The sequence below is a fragment of the Episyrphus balteatus genome, chromosome 3, assembly GCF_945859705.1.
Source record: "Episyrphus balteatus chromosome 3, idEpiBalt1.1, whole genome shotgun sequence".
Classification (NCBI taxonomy): domain Eukaryota; kingdom Metazoa; phylum Arthropoda; class Insecta; order Diptera; family Syrphidae; genus Episyrphus; species Episyrphus balteatus.
In genome coordinates, this window is record NC_079136.1 from 52,271,858 (window position 1) to 52,296,183 (window position 24,326).

At 32.6% G+C, this 24,326-nt stretch overlaps 1 protein-coding gene across 1 annotated transcript; it reads left to right on the plus strand.

The window, feature by feature from the left end:
- Positions 1 to 551: 551 nt before the first annotated feature.
- On the plus strand, positions 552 to 14,705 carry LOC129913748 (bifunctional glutamate/proline--tRNA ligase). The gene is made up of 9 exons (XM_055992573.1): positions 552 to 727; positions 899 to 1,828; positions 1,893 to 2,064; positions 4,348 to 4,581; positions 4,641 to 5,238; positions 5,303 to 5,533; positions 11,524 to 13,329; positions 13,392 to 14,323; positions 14,381 to 14,705. The coding sequence occupies exons 1-9, from the start codon at positions 685 to 687 to the stop codon at positions 14,535 to 14,537; spliced, it is 5,103 nt and encodes a 1,700-aa protein (XP_055848548.1). The 5' UTR covers positions 552 to 684; the 3' UTR covers positions 14,538 to 14,705.
- Positions 14,706 to 24,326: the final 9,621 nt, after the last annotated feature.

Here is a 24,326-nt window from a genome sequence, read left to right on the forward strand (position 1 = left end):
GAAAGTGGGTGTGTTTGTATGCGTGAATCTTCATAAAAATCCAGAATCAGATTCTTGAATCTCAGATTCATTTTTTTGTCATTTTTTTGAATCTCAAGACGCAAATAGATCATGAAATCTGAGATTTGTCCACTATTTCCCCTCTTCACCCCCCCTTTCAGCTGTCAAATTCACAAATCTCATTCTGAGATTCGTCAATAGAAAACGACATTAATTAATTCAATTTCTTAACACCGGTAGCGCATTTTATCTTCCATCAATCACCAAAAAACTAAACTGGAACACATCTAATAATTTTCCAACCAAACTGTACAAAAAAAATTCTCCACTGCATTTTCTCCTCCAACAACAATCTCATTCTGAGATTCGTCAATAGAAAACGACATTAATTAATTCAATTTCTTAACACCGGTAGCGCATTTTATCTTCCACCAATCACCAAAAAACTAAACTGGAACACATCTAATAATTTTCCAACCAAACTGTACAAAAAAAATTCTCCACTGCATTTTCTCCTCCAACAACTCTCCATCACAAAACTGCACACATTTTTCGAGTTGTCATTTGTCAAGTTGTGGTGTGGCAAATAAAAACCCGTGTACAATTTGATTTGTGCATAAATTTTATTTAATTTTATTGCTATCGGTCGAACAAAAACGATATAAATCAAATAATTATCTAAAAATGTCCATTAAATTAACAGCAAATGTTAATAATCCACCAATAAGTAAGTGCCATCAAATAATCTTCCTCAACTAAAAAATTCACTTCCCCTTTTAAGGTTATGTTTTATTTTTTTTATCGAGACTTCGTCTTTCGTCATCTAATTTTAGCTCCCAAAAAAAGAAGAAAATTAAATAAAATACTTGAATATTTACATCATTCTATTTATGATTAGGTGGACTAGCAACAGCGCATTTAATCAACGAAACAACACCTGTTGAAATAACATGGGGCAATGAAACTGCGCTCCTATTTCCAGACAATCGGCGTTTGGTTTGCCATTCGAATAATGATGTTTTACGAGCTCTAGCTCGTGAAGCTCCTCAATATAAGTTGTACGGTGAAACTGCCATCGAACGCACCCAAATCGATCATTGGTTGTCGTTCAGTCTCACCTGCGACGATGACATCTCCTGGGCTATGTCTTTTCTGGACAAATCCATTGCCCCGGTTACTTTTTTGGTTGCCAATAAGTTAACCATTGCTGATTTTGCTCTTTTCAATGAAATGCATTCTCGCTATGAACTGTTGGCAGCCAAAGGCATCCCAGCCCATGTTCAACGTTGGTATGATCTAATTAGTGCTCAACCTTTGATTCAAAAGGTTTTGCAGACTTTGCCCGATGAAGCGCGTGTTAAGGCGAAAAGAATCAATAAGTCTTCTTCCAAAGAGAAGGAACAAGTTGCCACCAAACCTGGTGAACGCAAACAAGAAGGCAAATTTGTGGATTTGCCTGGCGCTGAAATGGGCAAAGTTATTGTGCGTTTTCCTCCAGAGGCTTCTGGTTATTTGCACATTGGACATGCCAAAGCTGCTTTGTTGAATCAATACTATCAGCAAGCATTTAATGGCAAGCTTATTATGCGATTCGATGATACGAATCCAGCTAAAGAGACTGTCGAATTTGAAAATGTGATTCTTGGAGATTTGGAAATGTTGGAAATTAAGCCAGATCTCTTTACTCACACTTCGAATTATTTCGATTTGATGTTGGATTATTGTGAGACTATGATAAAGGATGGGAAGGCTTATGTCGATGACACAGATCCAGCGACAATGAAGATTGAAAGAGAACAAAGGGTTGAGTCGAAGAATAGGAGTAATGGTAAGTAGTTATTCAGAATTCTTATTGGATAAAAACTTTGAATCAATTAATTATTAAATTTAAGATGTTGATAAAAACATGGCAATGTGGAAGGAAATGTTGGTGGGATCGGAAGCCGGACAGAAATGTTGTGTTCGTGCAAAAATTGATATGTCATCGCCTAATGGTTGCATGCGTGATCCAACTATCTATCGTTGCAAGAATGAACCACATCCAAGGACTGGAACTAAATACAAGTGAGTGAATGATTAATTTTAATTATTTAGAGTGCAAATGCAAAATTAATGGAATATTCATGTACGTTTTAAGTTGTTTAGCTTTAAGAGTCGATAAGCAATTGGTTAGAATTTTAAATAATTAAAAAGTTGATTTCGCCATTGAAGATAACGATTGCATATGCCAAATTGAGTAGTTGAGCTACTTAAAGAAGCAATTTTGTGATTCCATGTTGCAAAAATAAACTGACTTGAATTTGTTTTTTTTTCCAAAGAAAGTAGTTTTCCCACATTATCCATACTTTCTAGAATAATTTACTAAGATGGTATTTGATAGGTGGATCTCCATTTTCTCTGGTAGTAAGGTAGATGCTTCGATGTTCATTTACTTTACGTTTCCCAGCCATTTCAGTCGTGTTTTTTTCTCAGCTTTTTGATCACTTCAAATCTATATTTATGTAGATCCCAAAGAATTTATTGATTGCTGTTCCGATCCTTTATTTTGTTCCGATATAATAGACCAGACAAATTAGTAAGTGTATCGTGCGATAATGTGAATCTATGTACCTTTTCTACACCTGAAACAGCATCACGCATGAGCTTTGGGCGTTAATACGTGCCCGCGTTCGGCCTAGATAATAAATATATATATCCAACGGTCTCCGAGACCGCAGGTAGGTTGTTATTTTTTTCACCGTTTTCTTCAAATAAGTGAAGATTTATCAAGCCTTCCAAAAGTAGAAAAACTTAAAATGCGAAAAACAAGCTCCAGATGGGATCCTGAAATGAAACGGGAGACAATTTACTTATTTTTCATACAGCGAAAAATTGTGCATGTTGGTGCCTTGCAATTTTGTTGAAATTTTTTTTATGTTCCATTTTTTATTTTTATTTAATTTTTGGTATGTTAGTTTATAACAATTGATACGAAGAATTCGAAATTTTAAGTTCCTAATGTAACAGAGCTCAATGTATGAGCACAGCCATTTTTTGCTCTAAAAGCGATATATGAAGTTTTTGATAAAATCACAAAATATTAATTAAATTTATGTTATTTTAGTCTTAAGAATAATGGTGAAATGTATAATAAACAATATTATTGATTTAAAACAAAAATTAATACCAGAATTCGTGAGATAGAGGTAAAATTCTGTAGCGGTCTCCTGGACCGCACGTAGGTGGTTAAGTGACTGAAATAGGGGGTAGGTGGTTAAGGGTTAAATCAAATTTTTCAAATCCAATCTTGTTAAATCGAAATAAATTTAAACTGCTCTCTAGAGGTCTGTTTAACTTTTTAAATCCAGATCTAAAATTCATTTTCACAGTATTCAGTTGTTTTGTCAAGTATTTTGTAATGGAAAAATAAAATAAATGCAAATTTTACAAAATTTATGAAGTAATCACATAATTTATTTTGAGTGACACTGGCCAACAATTTTTAACTTTTTAAAATTTTCCAGAAAGATTTATATCAAATTGTATGGATTTGGGTTCAGTAAGCTCAAAAATCATAATGGTTCCTTTCTGACAGCTTCAGTTTTTAAAGTATTTAATTTTTCGTATTTCATACTAATTTTTAAGTTTTCCATATTTTGGGCGTTTATTAAAATTTTCCAGAAAAAATTATATTAAACTAATGTATTTGCGGTCAGTAAGCCTAAAATTCACATTCATTTATTTCTAGAAGCTCTATTTTTTTTTTTAATATTTTAGTTTTACACATTTTGGGGGTATTTTCGTACTTATTTTAAATTTATGCATATTTTAACTGTATGTTAACATTTTCCATACATTTTTTTTATCGAACCTTATGTATTTGGTCCAGTAAGCCTAAAAATCACACTGCCTTTCTAGGAGCTCTATTTTTTTAAAGATATTTTAATTTTTCACGGGTAATTTCATACTACTTTTTTTAGTTTTTCTTATCACAAGCGTTTTTAATGTTTTGCTGAAAAATTTATTTCGAATGTAATGTATTTCAGTTCAGTAAGTAAAATAAAAATACAAAAAAATATTTTTTTTAAAATTAATTGTATGAACTTGTATGCTTTTATATGTATGAATAATTTAAAAACTAGAGCTGCTAGAAAAAAAAACTAAAACTAAAGTTGTTTTCGGAATCAGCACACTGCATTTAGTAAGAAATGATAAACAACGATCTGGAAAATGTTTGTGTATGGTCCTTACCAATTAATGTTAAGATGGCTTGCGACATTGTTTATTTTGTGTCCCTTCATTGTTTAATTCCTTTTTAAATGTACTACCTATTTATTTCTTTTTAACGGGTTTATTTTTTGTTCCTAGGGTTTATCCAACATATGATTTCGCTTGTCCAATTGTCGATGCTATTGAAAATGTCACTCACACTCTGCGTACAATGGAATACCATGACCGTGATGACCAGTTTTACTGGTTCATTGATGCCTTAAAACTCCGTAAGCCTTATATTTGGGAGTACAGTCGACTGAATATGACAAATACAGTTCTTTCTAAAAGAAAGTTGACTTGGTTTGTCGATGAAGGACTTGTTGATGGATGGTAAGTTAATTCAATATGAAACTTCAACATAAAATTCATACGTTTTATTAAAATTTCAGGGATGATCCTCGTTTTCCAACTGTCCGTGGTATTCTACGTCGTGGTATGACCGTTGAGGGTCTAAAAGAATTCATTATTGCTCAGGGTTCAAGTAAATCGGTTGTTTTCATGAACTGGGATAAAATTTGGGCTTTTAACAAAAAAGTCATCGATCCAATTGCTCCCAGATACACTGCATTGGAGAAAGACAATCATGTTGTTATTAATGTAGCCGGTGCAAAGAATGAAGTTATCGAAGTACCAGCTCATCCCAAAAACGAATCGGTTGGCACAAAAGCAATTCAGTTAAGCAATCAAATTATCGTTGACTACGCTGATGCTGAATTGTTAAAAGAAGGCGAGAATGCAACATTCATCAATTGGGGAAATTTAATGATTAAGAAAATCAATAAAACTGGAGATAAGATAACATCAGTTGATGCTGAATTAAATTTGGACAATAAGGACTTTAAGAAGACAACAAAACTAACTTGGTTGGCTAAGTTGGAGCAATCAGAATATCCACCAACATGGTGTGTATATTTCGATAATATTATTAGCAAACCTGTTCTTGGAAAGGATGAAGATTTTAAGCAATATATCGGGCATCAAACTAGGGTAGGTTGTATACTTTTGAACTGAAGTCAGAAAGAAAATATAATTTTTGTTTTTATTATTTTAGCATGAAGTTGAAATGCTAGGAGATCCAGAACTTAAGAAATTGAAAAAAGGAGATATCATTCAATTGCAGAGACGTGGTTATTTCAAAGTGGACGTTGCTTATGCTCCACCAAATCCAATTTCTGGTGTAACACGTCCAGTTATTTTGTTTTCAATTCCCGATGGTCATACTAAAGATATACCATCTGCGGGATTGAAGATTAATAACCTTCAGGAAGCAGCTACTAAAAATGTAAGTTTAATCTTGTTGCTTATATTATTGTGAACGCATTTTTAAAGGAATCTTTTGAGTAAAACAAGGACAAATTGAAAAAAAAAAGAGAATAGATAAACTCGTTGTTGTATATTCCACCCCACTCTCAAAACAACCCAAAAGGTTTTAATCCATTCTTGTCGAAGTCTATGTCTCCAACTCCTACCCCAAGACCGAGATACAATAGGAATATCTAGTTGCGTTCTTCGGAGCATCGACCTAATTAACTACGATAATAGATAAAAAAAAATTGAACCCTATTTTAAACCCTGTAAAATTTAAACATTTTTATTATATGCTACTTACAGTTGTAAACAATGTTCACTCAAAAATCAAATTGAGTGAATAGTTTACAAAATGCTGTTATATTAAGATTCTTAGGCTTGTCGATTTTAAATGATATATACTCATTTACAAATCTAAACTCCCTAAGATACATGCATTGCCGACATGAAAAAAAAATCGTAGTTATAAAATCTAAAAACAAGGATTGGGTATTTAGAATAAAAAGATAAGCAATTGTGTTTGTCTTTATTTTTAATAACCTAATCTTTGATTAATAACACAGTTGCATATAAAAAGAACATTTTTTAACTACCATAATAAATGTTGTTCCGCATCTGTAAGAAAAATTAACAAAGTTTGAGGCTTGTCGATTCATAATGAAAAATATCACATTTTGCAATCTAAACTCCCTCAAATACATCTTTCACGACCTTTATCTTTATTTTTTTTTTCAATTACCTAATCTTTTATTAATAACACAGTTGCATATAAAAAGAACATTTATTTAATACCATAATAAATGTTGGTCCGCATCTGTAAGAAAAATTAACAAAGTTTGAGGCTTGTCGATTCAAAATGAAAAATGTCACATTTTGTAATCTAAACTCCCTCAAATACATCTGTAATCTCTGGCATTTTCTGGCGCGTTCTTTTGAAGTTTGTAGAGTTCTTATTAAGCGTAAGTACTTTTATTCACAAAACCTATTTCACTCGAGAGCACATTTGAAGAAATCTATGGAACTTTTGAAAATTGCTGGTGGTCACGCAGAGTATGGTAATGATGATATGGTATGAATATATGATATAATGTAACTTTCTCAGGTTTGGAAAAAAATAATGAAAACCATTAGAGCTAACTGGTTTACAGCAGATCATAAAAACTCTCTCATGGTTGAATTGATTGGGTACTTAAATAAGCTGTTATACTAAAGAAAAAATCGTAGGCTTGTCGATTTCAAATGAAAATCATCATTTGATTATCTAAACTCCCTACGCTACAAAAAAAAGAAACTAATGAAAAATATTCTTTGGCAGCTTCATGATCTAATAATCTTGAAAAAATAACTTTAATTTTTTTTAAGTTCCAAAAAAAAAACTGGGAGTGCGGTCTTTTCGGAGGGAGACTTAGGGCCATTTGCTGAATCGAAACTTAAATAATTTATGTTGAACATACAATCTTATTCTCTACTTTTTCCTCAGTTTACGTCAAAAAAGGATTTATGTTGAACTTAAATGCTTAAGTTTCCATTCAACAAACGGCTCTTAATTTCACGAAGAAACTTTTAACAAACACTAGAATAGTCCGGGAATTAAGAACTTTAAAATCGAACGGACTTTTAACCAATAAGGTCTAATCACACCAATTACACAGCTGCATTAAAAAAAAAAACATTTATTCAATACCCGAATAAATGTTGTTCTACAGCTGTAAGAAAAATCAAAAAAAGTTTGAGGCTTGTCGATTCAAAAAGAAAAATATAACATTTTGCAATCTAAACTCCCTCAAACACATCTGAAAAACTTATTCAGTCTTCAAACATTTGTTTTTTAATTTTACTGTTCAAATAAGATATCCAAAAGACGGAAAATGAAAATCACAATTTGATTTATCAATATCATTGTTTTCAAAATCTTGAACTTTAGAAGATTAATACTTAAGGTTTACTTTCTGGTTAATTCTAAAACACAAAACTACTTTGGGTCCTTTTTATTTATTGATTTTTAATTTTGTTCACTCAAGTGTACAGCTTAAACATAATTCCTTCAAACATCAAGTTGATTGAATGTTTTGCAAAATGCTGTTATATTAAAATTCTAAGGCTTGTCGATTTTAAATGATATTATACTCATTTACAAATCTTAACTCCCTAAGATACAAGATAAATAATCTAATATGAAAACGATGTGATTGGTTTACGATCGATTCTGATTAGTTTTTAATTTTAAATGAATTACATTTTTCAATACACAAATTAAAAAAAGAACATTTATTTAATACCATAATAAATGTTGTTTCACAGCTGTAAGAATAATCAAAAAGTTTGAGGCTTGTCGATTCATAATGAAAAATATCACATTTTGTAATCTAAACTCCCTCAAATACATTTAAAAATCCAACTATTATACAAAGTTATATCAAAGAACTCTTAAGTATGTCCTCTACATCGTTGAACATATTATGTACATATTTTTGTCCCCCGTTTTTATTACTCAAAAACTATTAATAGCCTGTTTTTACTAGAGCCCAAATTAGATAATTTCGCAAATTACCTCATTTCCAATGTCAAATCGTATAGAAAAAAAATTAAATTTGAAATTTGAACTGACCTAATTTGCGAAATTATAATGAAAACAGGCCCTACTGGCTATAGTGAAAACAGGCTATAAACCGTATACGAAATACAGTTTAAAACTTTGCAATTAATTAATTTACAGCTGATCATAAAGCACTCTTTCATGTTTCAATTGATTGAGTAGTAGACTAAGCTGTTATATAGAAAGAAATATTCTTAGGCTTGTCGACACCAAATGAAAACCACCATTTGATAGTCTAAACTCCCTACGATACAAATGCAACCAATATTCTTTGAATACGCCTTGAAAGTAATTGATTTTGTTAGTGCGTTGTTGTTGTTTATTTAACTTCTTTTGTCAATTTTTCAATTGTGGTATATAAACAATCCAAACTTAAGCATTTTATAAAAAAGGAAAAATATTTGTGCCACGATAGCTCAGGGATTAGTGATTTAATTAAAGTCCGAACTTGACTTGAAGATTTTGTCAATTCTGTGCACAAGGAATGTAGTATAAAATTACGAGTTTCACCCGAATGGATTTATTTTCCGCTAAACCGGTTTTTTTATCTTCACCAAAATTTAAGTGAGTAAGAAGTTGTAGATTACCTCACATATTACCTGTAAAAAAAGTTTAAAATACTATTTTTCGCCCGTAGCTCACAATAGGGTAAAATTGAAATTCAATTTTTCCGGGTGGAATCTTGTTCACGTGAATAGGGCTGACTTTTCATAATGGTTATACTAAAAAATACCTTAGGCTTGTCGATTCCAAATGAAAATTAACATTTGTTAATCTAAACTCCCTGAGATACAAAACAACAAACTCACAATAGGGCTTAAATTTCATAAGGTCATTGCAACTAAATATTATACAGCTGATCATAAAACACTCGCTCATGTATCTAATGATTGGGTACTGGAATAGGCTGTTATACTAAAAAAAACCTTAGGCTTGTCGATTCCAAATGAAAATTAACATTTGATTATCTAAACTCCCTAAGATACAAAACAAAATCAAATCATCATCACAAATTGAATTTAAATACATATATAGTTGAATCAGTCGTGTAATTTGTACATATCAAATTTGTTTTCTACGCTTCTATAGTTACTTTTTTTACTTCTAGCTAAACGAAATTCGACTCGAATTTCATAATTGTCTCTATTGTTTTACATATTACATACAGCTTTAAATGACTTACTCATGATTCAATTCAGTAAATGCTAAAAAAAGCTGTTATATTAAATTTAAAAAAAAAAAACTAAGGCTTGTAGATTTCAAATGAAAATCCTCATCTGAAACTCTAAACTCCCTTAGTTACAAATTAACAGGCAAAAAGTTCTACCATTTAGTTTCTTAAATTCAGCCCTATTCTGAATTAAAACTCCCGGGAAAATGTGTTCGGAAAAATCGAGAAATTCCTAAAATATCATTCCTTTTTACGTTTAAATTTTGTTCCTTTCTCGTTAATAAGAGCAAATTTTAATTTAACATTTAAAATAAGCCTAGTATACACAATTTGAAGAAAAATAAAATTGTATTCCTGAGTTTTTTGAAGAAACAATAACAAACACAGGAATTGAAAAAACAATCAATCCATCAACGCACCAACTCGTATGTCTCAAATTTATGAGGTCACAACTACTGTATAAATACCATCTCAACTTACCCTTAAAGCGTATTTTTTCCTACCCTACGATGAAAAAAGAACAAACAAACGCCAATCCATACTAACTAAAAAAAAAAACAATACCAACTTTAATTTACGTAAATGCTTTAATCAGTTGAATCAAACATGTGCTTACGAGTCATTCTTCAATGTCGATTGCGGCGAGCAATATAACACTTTTAACTCCACCAACTGCTTGAGTGTATGTACATTAAAGTGAAAGTGGTTGCCACATCAGCCAGTGTATCCGACACGATAACAATACAAAGACAAACGAATATAGTTAAGGTGGCAGTGGCATGAAAATGAAAGATATACACAATACAACACACATTAAAGCATTAAGCTGGCATTAACCGAGTTCACTGTACAGCAAGCAACGTAGCTTTTGTTTCAGTCAGTTTTGTTGATTCGTCATTTAAACTACCTACCTACCTGTATTTTATTCGCTCAGGTGAGGTTACATTTAAGTTTATTTGTGAATGATTTTTCTTTTTTTTTTAATACAAAAATATGATGACGACCTACCCAAATGATAATAATTAATTACATATATTAATTTATTGTTTTTTTTTTAACGATAACTATTCAAAGTAAAATTCAAATAGTAAATTGAAATTAAAGTCAAATATTAATCATTGATTAAATTGTGTTCGTGGTGTAGGTATCTACGTGTGCATTTTGTTGGTTGCTCTAGATTTAAATTTTAAACATCCCCTTCCCCATTCTCTTAGTTTTTTTGTTAAAAGTTGCAAAAAGAATAAATAAATGTTTCAATTGTTGTCTTAAAACTATTGCACTGCCTAAGTGAGCAATTTGGTTGTCATGAGAGCAGATCCTTCAATTTAATTCCTTTTATAGAGTGCGTTTTCTTCTCTACGACCTAAGTTTTTAAACATTTTAGCTAGATGGCGCCTAAAGAGGGTTAAAGCTTTTTCTCATTTGAAATGGGTATATGTTGACTTATGAGGCCATTTTTTTTTTTAGATATATGTACAACTGTAAAACTGTTTAATAAAGTTCTTGTCAACATTAAATACCGTTTTCAAAAAGATATTGGTCTTTCTATTCTATTGTTAACAATAGTTAACTTTCATCGTTCCTTAATGAGAAAAAGTAACAAAATGTAACATTGTGACGTCACAACATCGTTCCATAAAGTTGATCTCAAACAATTTTGTTTTGGCAGATCAAATGTAACATTAGTCGTTTCTAAATAAAAGTTGAAATTTTCTAACAAAATTTAACAAAAACAACAACAACGATTTTTTGATACAACAACCAAAGTTAAGTTTATTTTATAAAATAACTCGCCACAGGGGTTTAGTCAGGACATGCATGATTTTTTTTAAATCATGTCTATAAGAAACCGCGAAAGTCTTAAAAGTTATAGCGTTGGACTATTTTTGTTAAGGGTTTAAATATTGCTTTTAGATGTATGTAACTCACTTCAAGCTTAACTACGGTAATTTCCATCTGAGAGACATTTGGTACAGTTAGTTAGGTTCTAGACCCAAATATTCATGCACCAGTATCTCAAATCTTTGATTCTTTAGAGAATGAATCATACTGCATTGGCTGATGTTACAATAGGTGAGTGGGTAAAGGTCTGACTACAAATGATAAATGAATAAAATATGCTTACCTTTTTTTCTAATCTAATCCATCTTGGTCAAGTGTTTGATAATAATTTAAAAATTATATTTTTTTTTTGCAGGCTTCACCTCCACCTTCTTCCAACGCAGATGCAATTGACCAACAGATAGTGAGTCAAGGTATTGTCGTCCGTGATCTCAAAGCTAAAAAAGCCGAAAAGGCACAAATTGATGTTGAGGTTAAGAAATTGCTTTCATTAAAAGCAGACTACAAAGCAGCAACAGGTAACGACTGGAAACCAAAACCAGCATCAGCAACTCCAGCTGCACCCACTCCATCATCTGGTTTTGATGCCAATTCGATAAACAAACGCATTGTAGAACAAGGGGATTTAATCAGAGATCTAAAAGCAAAGAAAGCTCCTAAAGCTGACATAGAACCCCAAGTAAAAACCCTATTATCCCTCAAAGCGCAATATAAAGAGGCTACCGGAAAAGATTGGAAACCTGAAGCTGTTGTACCAGCAGCAACTGCTGCAGCACCAGCAACACAAAGTGCCCCAAAATCATCCGAAACCGAAGCTATCCTCACTAAAATAAACGATCAAGGTGGAAAGATCCGTCAACTTAAATCGGAAAAGGCTGCCAAACCCACGATTGATGCGGAAGTAAAGGTTTTGCTTGAACTCAAAGCCGAATACAAGAAATTGACAGGTTCTGATTGGACACCTGCTTGCGCTTCTGCTGTAGTTGTCAAGAAAGAATCATCTCCAGATCCAGCCGCAGCTTCAACTGTTTCAGCTCTCCTTGATAAAATTACAAAGCAAGGTGAAAAAGTACGAGATTTGAAGTCTCAAAAGGCCGGCAAGCCAGCAATAGACGCTGAAGTTAAGGTATTATTAGCCCTCAAAGCTGACTACAAAAGTCTTACTGGATCCGATTGGAAACCTGGTACAACAGCACCTGCTCAAGTAGCAGCAGCAGCACCTGCCGCAGTAAAAGAAGCATCACCAGTAAAAGGCGACCTTTCGAGCATAAATGACAGAATCAAAGAACAGGGAGACAAAATTCGAAAATTGAAATCAGAAAAGGCCCCCAAAGCAGCAATCGAACCAGAAGTGAAAGCATTATTGTCGCTCAAAGCCGAATTCAAAAGCATTTCAGGAAAAGACTGGACTCCCGACACTCAAGTTGAACCCCCAAAACAAGTTGCAGCAATGACTGATGAAAAAGAGCAACTCACCAAGCAAATTAATGAACAAGGCGACAAAGTGAGAGCAGCCAAAGGTAGCCATGCAGCAAAAGAAGTAATCGATGCTGAAGTTAAGCTGCTACTGGAACTCAAAACCAAGTATAAGGAAGTAACTGGAACTGACTTCCCTGTTGCAGCTCGTGGAAGCACTAAAAAGTCTGGCGAAAAGAAGGAATCTACTCCAAAACCTGCCAAACCCTCCAAGAAAGAATCTCCTAAGCCTGCTGAAAGCGCAACTGGAGCTGTTAAGAAACAGACACGTTTGGGTTTGGAGGCCACCAAAGAGGATAACCTTCCCGATTGGTATTCACAAGTCATCACAAAAGGAGAACTAATCGAGTACTATGATGTTTCCGGATGTTACATTCTCAGACCCTGGTCGTTTGCAGTTTGGAAATTCATTCGCACATGGTTCGATAATGAAATTACAAAAATGGGTGTCAAAGAATGCTACTTCCCAATGTTTGTGTCCAAGAGTGTTTTGGAAAGAGAAAAGGATCACATAGCTGATTTTGCTCCCGAAGTAGCTTGGGTTACCAAATCTGGTGAATCTGATTTAGCCGAACCAATTGCTATACGTCCTACCTCCGAAACAGTTATGTACCCTTCCTATGCGAAATGGATCCAATCCTACAGAGATTTGCCAATTCGATTGAACCAATGGAATAATGTTGTTGTAAGTAATTTAGATTCTTTTTTATATGGCTATGATTTAAAGTATTTCTTTTTTTTTTATAGAGATGGGAATTCAAACATCCACAGCCTTTCCTTCGGACAAGAGAATTCTTATGGCAAGAAGGTCACTCTGCCTTTGCAACCAAAGAGGAAGCCGACAAAGAAGTCTTGGAAATCCTCGATTTGTATGCTCATGTGTACACAACACTCCTGGCCATTCCCGTGGTAAAGGGACGCAAAACCGAAAAGGAGAAGTTCGCCGGTGGTGATTACACCACAACTGTTGAGGCATTCATATCGGCGAGTGGTCGTGCTATTCAAGGTGCAACCAGTCATCATTTGGGACAAAACTTCTCCAAAATGTTTGACATTGTCTATGAAGATCCAGAAACACAAAAGAAAGAATTTGTGTTCCAGAATTCCTGGGGTATAACAACACGAACCATTGGTGTGATGATTATGGTTCATGCTGATAATCAAGGACTTGTCCTACCACCTCATGTGGCGTGTATTCAAGCAATAATTGTTCCTTGTGGCATCACAGTGAATACAAAAGATGAGGAACGTGAACAGTTGCTGCAAAGTTGCAAGAGCCTAGAAGCTCTCTTGAACTCCAATGGAATTCGTTGTGAGGGTGATTATAGGGATAATTACTCGCCAGGATGGAAATTCAATCATTGGGAACTCAAAGGTGTTCCAATTCGTATTGAAGTTGGTCCAAAAGACATGAAATCCAATCAATTGGTAGCAGTGCGTCGTGACACTGGTGAAAAATTGATTCTGTCTTGTGAAAATGCTGAGCAGAAAATCAGTCAACTTTTGGAAACCATCCATGAGAGTATGTTTGCCAAGGCAAAGACCGATCTTACTTCACATACTAAGGTGACGAAGAATTGGGGTGATTTCTGTAAGTTTTTGGATCAGAAGAACATCCTATTGACACCTTTCTGTGGAGAAATAAGTTGTGAGGATCAAATTAAGGCCGATAGTGCGAGGTAAATTAAACAACAAACAAATCCAATGAAAACACTTAATTGTATTTTTATTTTTAGGGAGGAAGATGCTGAGCCTGGTGCACCAGCTATGGGAGCAAAATCACTTTGCATACCATTCGATCAACCTGCACCTATAACATCGGCTGATAAATGCATCCATCCAAGTTGTAGCAAAAATCCTAAATATTATTGTTTATTCGGAAGGAGTTATTAAGAAGAACAAGCATGCACACAACCACACATACGTTTGACCGATTTACGTTAGTTTTTATGATCTTCAATGAGATTCTATTTCTTTTTAATTGTTAAAAAGTCTAACTTTTTTTTTTTTGGTTCTATTTTTAAATTATTTAAACTCAAATAAATCCGTTGATTTTTTCAATTCTTAAACATTTTACTACAAAAAACGTTTATTTTTCATTATCTTAAAAAAACAACGTTCACCTTATTATAAGTGAGATGTTTGGTGTCGGTTGGCGAGTTGAAGACGATAGAAAAAAGTAAGATATGGTAAGTAATGTTTGTTTCGATTTAAATTTATGGACGCTCCTCTGAAAGTCACATCTTCTTCCTTGGAACATACGAATCGGAGCTTACTCAATTGTTCAAAGTTACGTGCTGCCACTTCAAAGCCGCCAATAAACTGTACAAGCGAAATAAAGGCTTTCCAGAAGAAAAAATGAGGCAACACTAAAAAAATAAAATGCAGGACTGGGTCGCACGTGCTTGCTGTTGCAGTTCAAAGCACTTTTATGTGCTAACTTGTAGATCATAAGAGCTGCCTCTATATGAGTTTTAAGGAAATTTGGTTGATGTAGGGGAAGAGCCGACATGCAGGGCAAATTTTTGCTAAACGGACATTTTTTTTATATCTGAAATTTTTGAGAAAAAAAACTAAAAATGCAGTTTTATTGCAATTGCTTTTAATATTACTTATATAAAGTTTAATCAAAATCGTTATATATTCGTTTGGTATAACTTTAAAATTAAACGTAAACATTCTAAGCGTGATATAAAAAACTTTCAGAATTCCATAAAAATCTTATGTACAAAATTTGAAGACAATCCGTCCGACCTTTTAGGATGTAGAAATATGTAGAGATGGAAGCACAGACCGACGACGGAGGGAATTATGAGACCCACATTTTCGGACTTCTCCATCAATGTTGGTTTTGATTAAAACTTCAAATTTTAAATATGAATAATGAAAAAATTTTAAATATGAATAAGAAACAAAATGTGTTATAATATTCTAGATTACATCTATTTTCGTGTTTTTGATTTTACATACTTAATTTTCGTCTTATCAAAGTCTTTATTTCTCAAATAAATGCGATGCGAAAAAAGTTTTTCTTTTTACCATCTAGGTAACATCTTTCTCAAAATCCACAAGATTTTGTTGAAAACCCTTTTAAATCACTAAAATCATTTTCTTGATGGGTTCGCAGATATTATCTTTAGATTTGAAATGACCCATTCATCTTTGGTAATGAATTTGACAAACTATATTCACTACGATAGTTTTCCTCTGCGTGTTCTGATACATGTTTTTTTAGTTGGAGGTGTGTCGTCTGTATTTTCATCCAGGCGTTCGACTCTATCAGATTCAGTAGTATCTTCTTCTTCATTTTCATCAGTGTTGTCCTCCTCGACAGACCAAAGGCATTTTAATATTGAAGCTAAAAGAAATAATGAATTATATTTATTTGGATATATGAACATTAGGACGGTCTTTATTTTACTCTTTTGCGAAAATTGAGTGCGACGCCCCCTAGATTGGTTCCAAATCAGGAAATTCAAATTTGACCACCCTAATGAACATATAACAAACAAACCTGTTAGTGGTTCTTGCAAAACTTGGGTGTGTTCGGCATTTTTTGAAAAGTCATCTTTATTGCGTCCTAAAATGTGACACGTTAATCTGGAGTGGAATTCTTCCTCATTTGGAAGCTCTTGAAGTCCTCCTTTTGTACCCAAAAAATTAAGAGTTTTTTCCAATGCATCTTTATGTAGTCTGCTTGTCAACACATAATTAAAACCAAATCGTTGTCCCATGTCTTTGTATAAAAGTTTTAACGCAACATTCGCATGAGCAATTCCTAAAAATATTTGAATTGTAACGTTTATTTTATGATTCAACTAATCGGCCTTATCACGATTCCATACGTATGGCGAATTCCAAAAAAAACAATCACAGAATGCGTTCTTAATGGAAAAATTCATACAAATCGCAACGACGATCGGATTTTTATTATTTTTTTCGGGAATCGTAGAAAATTTCCGATACGAAAGGAATTCGTGATAAGGCCGAATGTATTCTTATTCACCTTTTTGAAATGGAAGCACACTTGTTTTTCCAATTACCCTCATATTACCCATCAACTGCGACATTTTATTTAGAATCTCGTTTTGGGATTTAAGAGCTTGACCGTAAGCTGGAAGACTTTCTCTCGAATTAGATTTTGGTGTACTCACATTCATAATGTCGAACCAATCGCTTATCTATGTATCAAATGCAACGCAATTTGTAACAAAAACCCTAAACAATTCAAAACTATATTTCTTACCAATTTAAACATCTGGCAACATTCTTCCCAATTTGCTTCTTTAAGTAGCCCTAATTTTGCAGCGCTGCTTATAAGCTTTGCAATAGATTGAGAAAATTGTTTTGCAGCTTGTTTATGCTCGTTCCCAGAAACATTTATATCATCGCTGTTTGTTTTTCGAGTGGCGGCATTCTGTTCTGAGGGGGTACATGAAAGTAGCTCAGATACTATTTTTTTCTTAATTTCTTTTCCTTTGATTAAAAAACCATGATCAAAGAAATTATTAATTAAGACTTCTAGAAGATGAGGCACATCGGGAAAAACAAAAATTTTATCATCATTGTACAAAAACCTATGAAAAGTCAAAAAGTTTAAATTTTTCATTAATTAAACTCAATAAACCGGGGGGCTATACCATGGCTTTTCTAACGATAACTTTAAATCAGTAAATAGACTGCTGTTTGCTCCTCCTAGATCACCTACTACAGCAACAATACTATAACCACAATCTTCAACAGTTCTTAAAATACTATATAAAACTTCTTCGGTCATTTTAGGTTCAAATGAATAAAAAATTGGTTGTTTCCATTTGCTCATAAGTCCTGCAAAAAAAAAAAGATAAAATTATTTAAGCATTAAATTTGTAAATTTTGAATTTTAATACCCGTTAACATTGCTACTTGAACGTAACTGGCTGATTTTTTGTCTGCTGAAGACTTGTTAAGTTTCATTACATCAAAGGACAATACACAAACTTTTTCATTTTGATCCATATGTGTCGTTGAACTAAGTATTTTCGCAACAGGTATTAAAACTCCGGGTGATAGTTGGATTGAACGTGCCCATTTCTGTAATGTTTGGACTGATGGAAGAGGAAAATGATTTTTCTTCAGAAGTTCGTATGTTTTAGCACCAACTGAGTATAAATTAATGGATCTATAAATATCAATTTCTGTCCAAGAATAACGTTGTATCAACGATTCCCATAATATTTCTATTTGATTTTTGGAAAAAATTGTTTCCAATTTGTGTTTAACTCTTGCGTTTTCCAAATATTTTTTTTGCAAGTCATTTTCTAGAGTTTTAATTTTTCTTTTGCTCGCCACGTCTGTTTTTTGTTGGAGTTCTAACTCTAACGATATTATTCTTTTTTGAAGTTCAATTTCTTTTTGAGCGAATTCATTGCATTTTTTGTTAAGTGCTTCCCTATTTTTTTTTTTTACATTCAAACATTTAGATAATGAGTTATTTTAAAAATTTTATTTTTGAAACAACTTACTTTTCAAGTCCAACTTCAAACAATTTTGTTTTGAGTGCATCACACCCTGAACAACAACCAATTGGATCTTTGAAACTTAATTCTAGAGAACATACACTTTCGTCACATTCTTCCTCACTTTCTGTTAAATCGGCACTTTCAAGTAAAGTGTCGTCGAGCACAGATGGTATTCTGTTTTCCATGGAGTCTATAAATTAAAAAATAAAAAAAATAAAATAAAACACTATTCTTTCATTCCAATTATTTGTTTTCAATTTTTAACCTATTTCGCTCCAGTCTCATAAAGATGCTTAAGAACCTCGTAAAAAAGGCAATATAACACAACGTTCTAATACGACCGCGAATTCAGAAAAAAATAGTCCTAAAAACACCTGGTATAAGCAAATGCAAAACGCACAATCATTTATGTAGGCGTCTTCAGAAATGGAACAATTAAAAACCGAGAAGCTTGAACCCCACAGGCGGATCACTAGTATGAGGAAATTTTCAAACACGGAGTTGATGGTTTGGCAGGGTGCATACACCATACCATTAACCAGGTATGAGTGGGAGGAAGCACACATGCCGCATTACTGGGACAACTCCATATAACCTATTTCGGTAATGAGATTCTCTATCTTGTGATTTGTTCAACATTTTAAGATAACAATCATCAAAAGGAACATTCAATCCAAAGCTGATATAGCTTATCAAAAGAACCCAAAAAAATGCACTGCAAATTTGTTTTTCAACAGCCTCCATTAAGGAGCACATCGAACGAATAAAAACGAAAAACTTTGTACACTGACGGCTCACACATGCAAGGGAGTGTTTTCTACGCAATCATAAGGCCATCAACCTTAAGGCAATTATCTATATTTCATCAAGGGCTACTTTCAGAGTTAACTGGCATAACAAAAGCAATCCAAATGTGTAAAACATGTAGTACAAACAATTATACCGCTTATTTACTTGAATACTGTCATAACTAAAAAGTCACAAGTTTTGAGTTATTAATGCAGAAGTTTTTTGAATAAAGTAATCTTTAACCCTGCAAAAACTCATTTCTTAACATTTAAAATTAACGGAGAAGGAGCACTAGTTTTGTTTTAGAAACTAACTTTTTACATCCAAAACTAGATCGATACCTAGATCGATAATTTTAAAACTCGTTCTGAAAAAAGATCGTTTTTTTTTCGAGTTATGTAAGTGTTCAAGTTCAAGAACATCAAATGACTTAAAGTGCCCACAATAAATGACCCCATGGCCCTAATTGGAAACCATACATATGAAATATGCTCAAATAACAATATTTTGATCCCTTGGGCTCTATATCATACGGTTAAGCAGGCGATTTAGAAAAACTACTGAGCCGACCAGTTGGCTTAAATCCACGATACCTGCTTTGCAGTCAACTACCTATTTCTCTGTGCCATAGGCACCTCCGATTATGAATTAATTTTATATATTTTGTTTAAATAAATACAATAAAATAAAGTTTAGATTTACAAACCCTTTTCATTGTTGTTAGAAAGTTCTGCTTCAGTTTCATGACATTCCTGTGTGCTTTCATCTTCTAATTCTAATGTGCTTTCATCTTCTAATTCCAGAGAAGCTTCCCGGGTAATTTCTTAAAGAAAAAAAAAAGCAAAAAGAAAGTTAAATTAATATACTTGTTAATTTATACAGTAACACATTATACCTGTATTCAAGAAAATAGTTGGAATTGCTTCTTCTTTAAAAATCATGGTTTGTTTGTTTTTAATTTTTCTAAAACAGGAAGAATCAAAGTGATCACTGCAGATCATGGTATTTTTGTCAGGTACAAAATTATTTAAATTAATATTTTTTAGCCATTTTTTTAAATGCTCAGGTTTATTTAATGGAAATCTGTTAAAAATATAAAAAACGTGTTAAAATTAGTATCAAGTATGTATGTATGTACGTTAAATTTAATACTCCTTACAGTCTAAGAGAGATGCCTGGTTTAGATTCTTGTGTTGCTTTGCAGTAAAAGCAAATCCGTTTCGGTTGTAACAAGAGCGTAGGAATACTTCCGGGCAGTAATAACTTTGCCGATTTACATACTTTAAAACATTCCCTTTCGAAATGGTTACTACATATTTTGATATTTGAGGTTACAACATATAAAGAATGTAGGTTAAGTCTTTCTTTCCAAATTTTTAAAAGTTTGGGATTATGCACAGGAAATCTGTAACATGATTTATATTCGTATAAATGCAAAAACAAAGATTTGAGTTGCTTTTCATAAATCAAACATTCAACTCACCCATGAAGTGTTCTCTGTTCACTATTTGCTTTTCCGCAAAGGAAGCAATTTTGCGGTGGCATTTTGAAAAATTCAATTCTTCGCTTAAAATAAAAAAAAAATATATAATTTTATCTCTTATACTGTTTAATAAGTTTCTGTGATAGAGCATTATTATTTTTTTTATTGGATTCACAAAAAGCAGAAACATTGGATACTTGAGTATGGATTTGTGTTTAATTGTTTCCCTTAAAAGGCAAACTGATGAGCTTCTAGAATGTAACTGAAGGCCTAGTCACAATACTACTCACAAGTCACAACGCGCTGATTTACCCCTACTCTGCACATTCTTCATTTTTGTATGTTTATTTCCTATCATAAATTCATTTGTTTAAAACAAGCACCACTTTAGAACATTGTTTATAGTAACCTAATATTCTTCAATTTGTTTATTTTACAAGTTATGGTGAGCTTTAAATTTGATTATAAGTAGGGTCCATTGTCAAATCGAGTTGCTACGCGCTAGATTTCCAAATATTGAGGTTCTAAAAATAACAATATTCTAACTAACAAAAAAGTTATAAATTCAAATTCTAGAGCATTAGAACTTGGTGAAGTAATGAAATTAAAACAAATTTAGTTCTCATTTTTCCTTTAACCGAGTTTTAACAGCTAGAACTTTGTCCAGAAATCGGCCTTAATATATGTATATTTGTGGTTCATATTTTATTTTGTCTCTTAGATCTAAGTCGATCTTAAGTGGAACTCGAAAAAATTAAAGATACTTATCGACGGTTAAACTTCATAACCTCGTAAGTCCTTTTTTCAAGTTTTTCAGAAATCAAAAAAACAAAATGTTGTGTTTCTTGTTTTTGTATGTGATCTATCAATACGAGTGTTTGAATTTTGTCATTCCTGAAAAATGTCCAGAACAACATTGTTAAGCTGAATATACCAAAAGATAGCTCTGAATTTTCTGAATTGTTTGCATTAATAATATTTTTTCGAATTTTTAGACTTACGAGGTTATGAAGTTTAACCGTCGTTATCTTTTTCTGGGCAAACAGGCTAATCGACGAAGCGAAAGTTAATTTGATGAAGAATGCAAATGGAGAACTCAGCAAAATATTTTGAGCAGCTGGAAACAGTTTTTAACTGGATTGGAAGCCTGTATAGCTTAGGAGCAACATTATTATTAGTCGTAGTTGGCGTATACATGCATTACAAAAACAACACGCAGCTGCCGCACAGTGGATCGAAACTATGAAAAAGTGGTCATGGGACTGTAACTTCTGATCTAATGAACGGATCCTAAAACGGTTTTCGCTATATTGCTTCTTGAAAATCGCAGAATTGAATCCAATAAAAAATCACATAAAATGTTTTGTTTTGTTTACTTAAAATAGCTGTTAACATACAAAAACTACCAAATCCTTATTTTACTACACATAAAATTAATACTTTACGTTATTGTCTTATTTATTAAGTAAAAAAAAGCGTTTACATATTTTGTTAACAGTCTTTTAAAATACCGATTATTTGCAAAAAAATTATTATGAATAAAAAATAGCTTAAAAAGGATTATCTTATGTAAATATATGTTATTTAAAAATGAATTGGTATTATTATGAAAATACCAACATAAACATAAAAAATATGATAAAATACAGATATTGTCAACTTAATAATGAAATTAATTTAAAAGATAATGATGGATTCATTAAAAAAAAACAACAAAAAAGCAAACAAAATACGATACCTACTTATACACTAAAATTGTGCAAAATTGTAAAAAGTAAAAGTGCAAAATTCTTTTGGACCAAGGAATTTTACCTGAAAAAACATTATTGAAAACTTTCCAAGTATTTAAGTACAGGTACCTAATAATATCGTTTGTCAAACTCGTGTGCTGTGAAACGAAAAGCATAACAAAATTTTTTGTTGTGCTGTTTTTTTATACAAATTTCCGTTTCGCTTCAGCAGGATACTGGGCTTTAGAAATTGAAATATATATATATATTTTTTTTTTAATTTAAACTTTAGTTAGATTGCTACTTTATTATCCAGATTTTGTTAGAAAATACATAAGCATAAAAAATTACAGTTCGTTCATTCGTTGATCACTCTGACAGTGCTTTACTCTTAAAAAAAACCTTAAAAATTAATTGTTTTTACTCACTCTTTCTTTATTTTTTTGGTCAATCTGCCTTACGTTATGTATTCAGTAGTTACATTCTTGGTTTAAACTACCCCATGTCACTTTAAGCTAGCCAAATAACACCAACCCTCCCCTTTACAGATAGGAAAAAATAAAAAAAATAAATAAAAAATTACTACCTAAAGGGTTAAATTTATAAAGATGGTGCTCTAAAAAACGGGGTCGGATTCGGTCGGATCCAAATTTTTTAAAATATTATACACGAACTATTAAGCTTTCATTCTAGACTACTAAGAGAGCGGGCATATGTGAGCATTTTTTTAAAAGCCTTTTCAAAGTTGAAGAGAAATTTTCAAAAAGGGTTATAGAAAAACGTGTTTTAGAATTATTTAGAAATACAATTTTAGGATTTTTTTCTTAAATATATATTTTAGATATCAGTATCTTATTAATAAAATTTATTTCAAGAAGATATCTTAAAAAATGAGCCAGATATAAGAGTATGAAAATTTCTAAGAAAAACATCATTTTTTTTTCTTGTGAAATAGTCCCCACTTGAGACTCTGTATCTTGGAAACCAAAACATTTTGATAAAAATAACTTGTGGATTATGAAAGAAGGGACAATTTTCTATGATTAACAAACAAAAAATATGTACAAGAATGAAAAAAAAATTTTCACCCAGTGTCCGGAATTTTGTACTAGACGTTCCACTGTGTGCCGATGGGAATAGAAACTAAACCAAGCTGCTTATAGAATTTTGACGAAGTGAATAAGTTTACGTTTTCCTTTCTCTTTGTGCATGCATATAAATTTTTGTTCATTGTTGATATTTGGGAAATCCTGCTGCGGATAGCTTTGCCAAAAAAAACACGCCCATAGTTTCTCCATCTACAAAAGAGAAGCTCTGAAATGGAGCACCTCTTCAGAGGTATACCTAAGTTTTTTCAACATTCCATATTTTTATTGGTCATGTTGTGTGATCGCCTTGAAACTTCCGCACACACCCTATTCGGACGCTTTCAGTCTGGTTCTAAGCCGAGGTAGGTATCTACTTCCAACTAATAGATTTTTGAAAATACTTAAGAGTTTCAAAGGATATCATAAAAAGTTGGGAATTGCAATAAAGAGCCATTTCACATAGACACAAGTTTAAGATTAGGATGAGAGGTGGGAATAATTCGCCTTATCACTGCGGCCTCTAATGGGCCTATTGTGATTTAGATACAAATTGGAATCTCTGTCACGGAGATATATTACTTCTCCGCCAAAGTGGGTCGGGTTTACCGAAGCTTTTGACTTTTGATGTTAATGTATTGACAAGGCTATCATTGTTAGCTCTTTAAAGGTAGAACTATAATTTTCGGAAGCGTCGGAAGAAACGGAGAAGAACAGCGCCCGCAACCGCAATCGACGGATGAAAACTTATCAAAAAGTCAAAGAAAACAACAATAAAAACGTAGGATTTGATATTAGCTTCCAACTACTGCTTCCTCCAATTATAGTTCTGGCTTGACATCGCAACTGAACTGAACAACTGCGCGAAATTCAGAGAATGATAAATTGGTTTATATATCAGTTAAATGTGAGCTCAACTATCTCGGTACTCGGTGTACGTAAAAGGGGGTCCTGCAGAAACTTATTGGAAATTCAAGCTGTACAACAGTAAGCGTCATCAAAATTAATAGGCACAGTTCAATCGTCGGCAAGGATTCTACTATAATTTGAAGTCACTTTAAATTGAAATTGAGTCTTCCAGCAGGAAGGCTTTT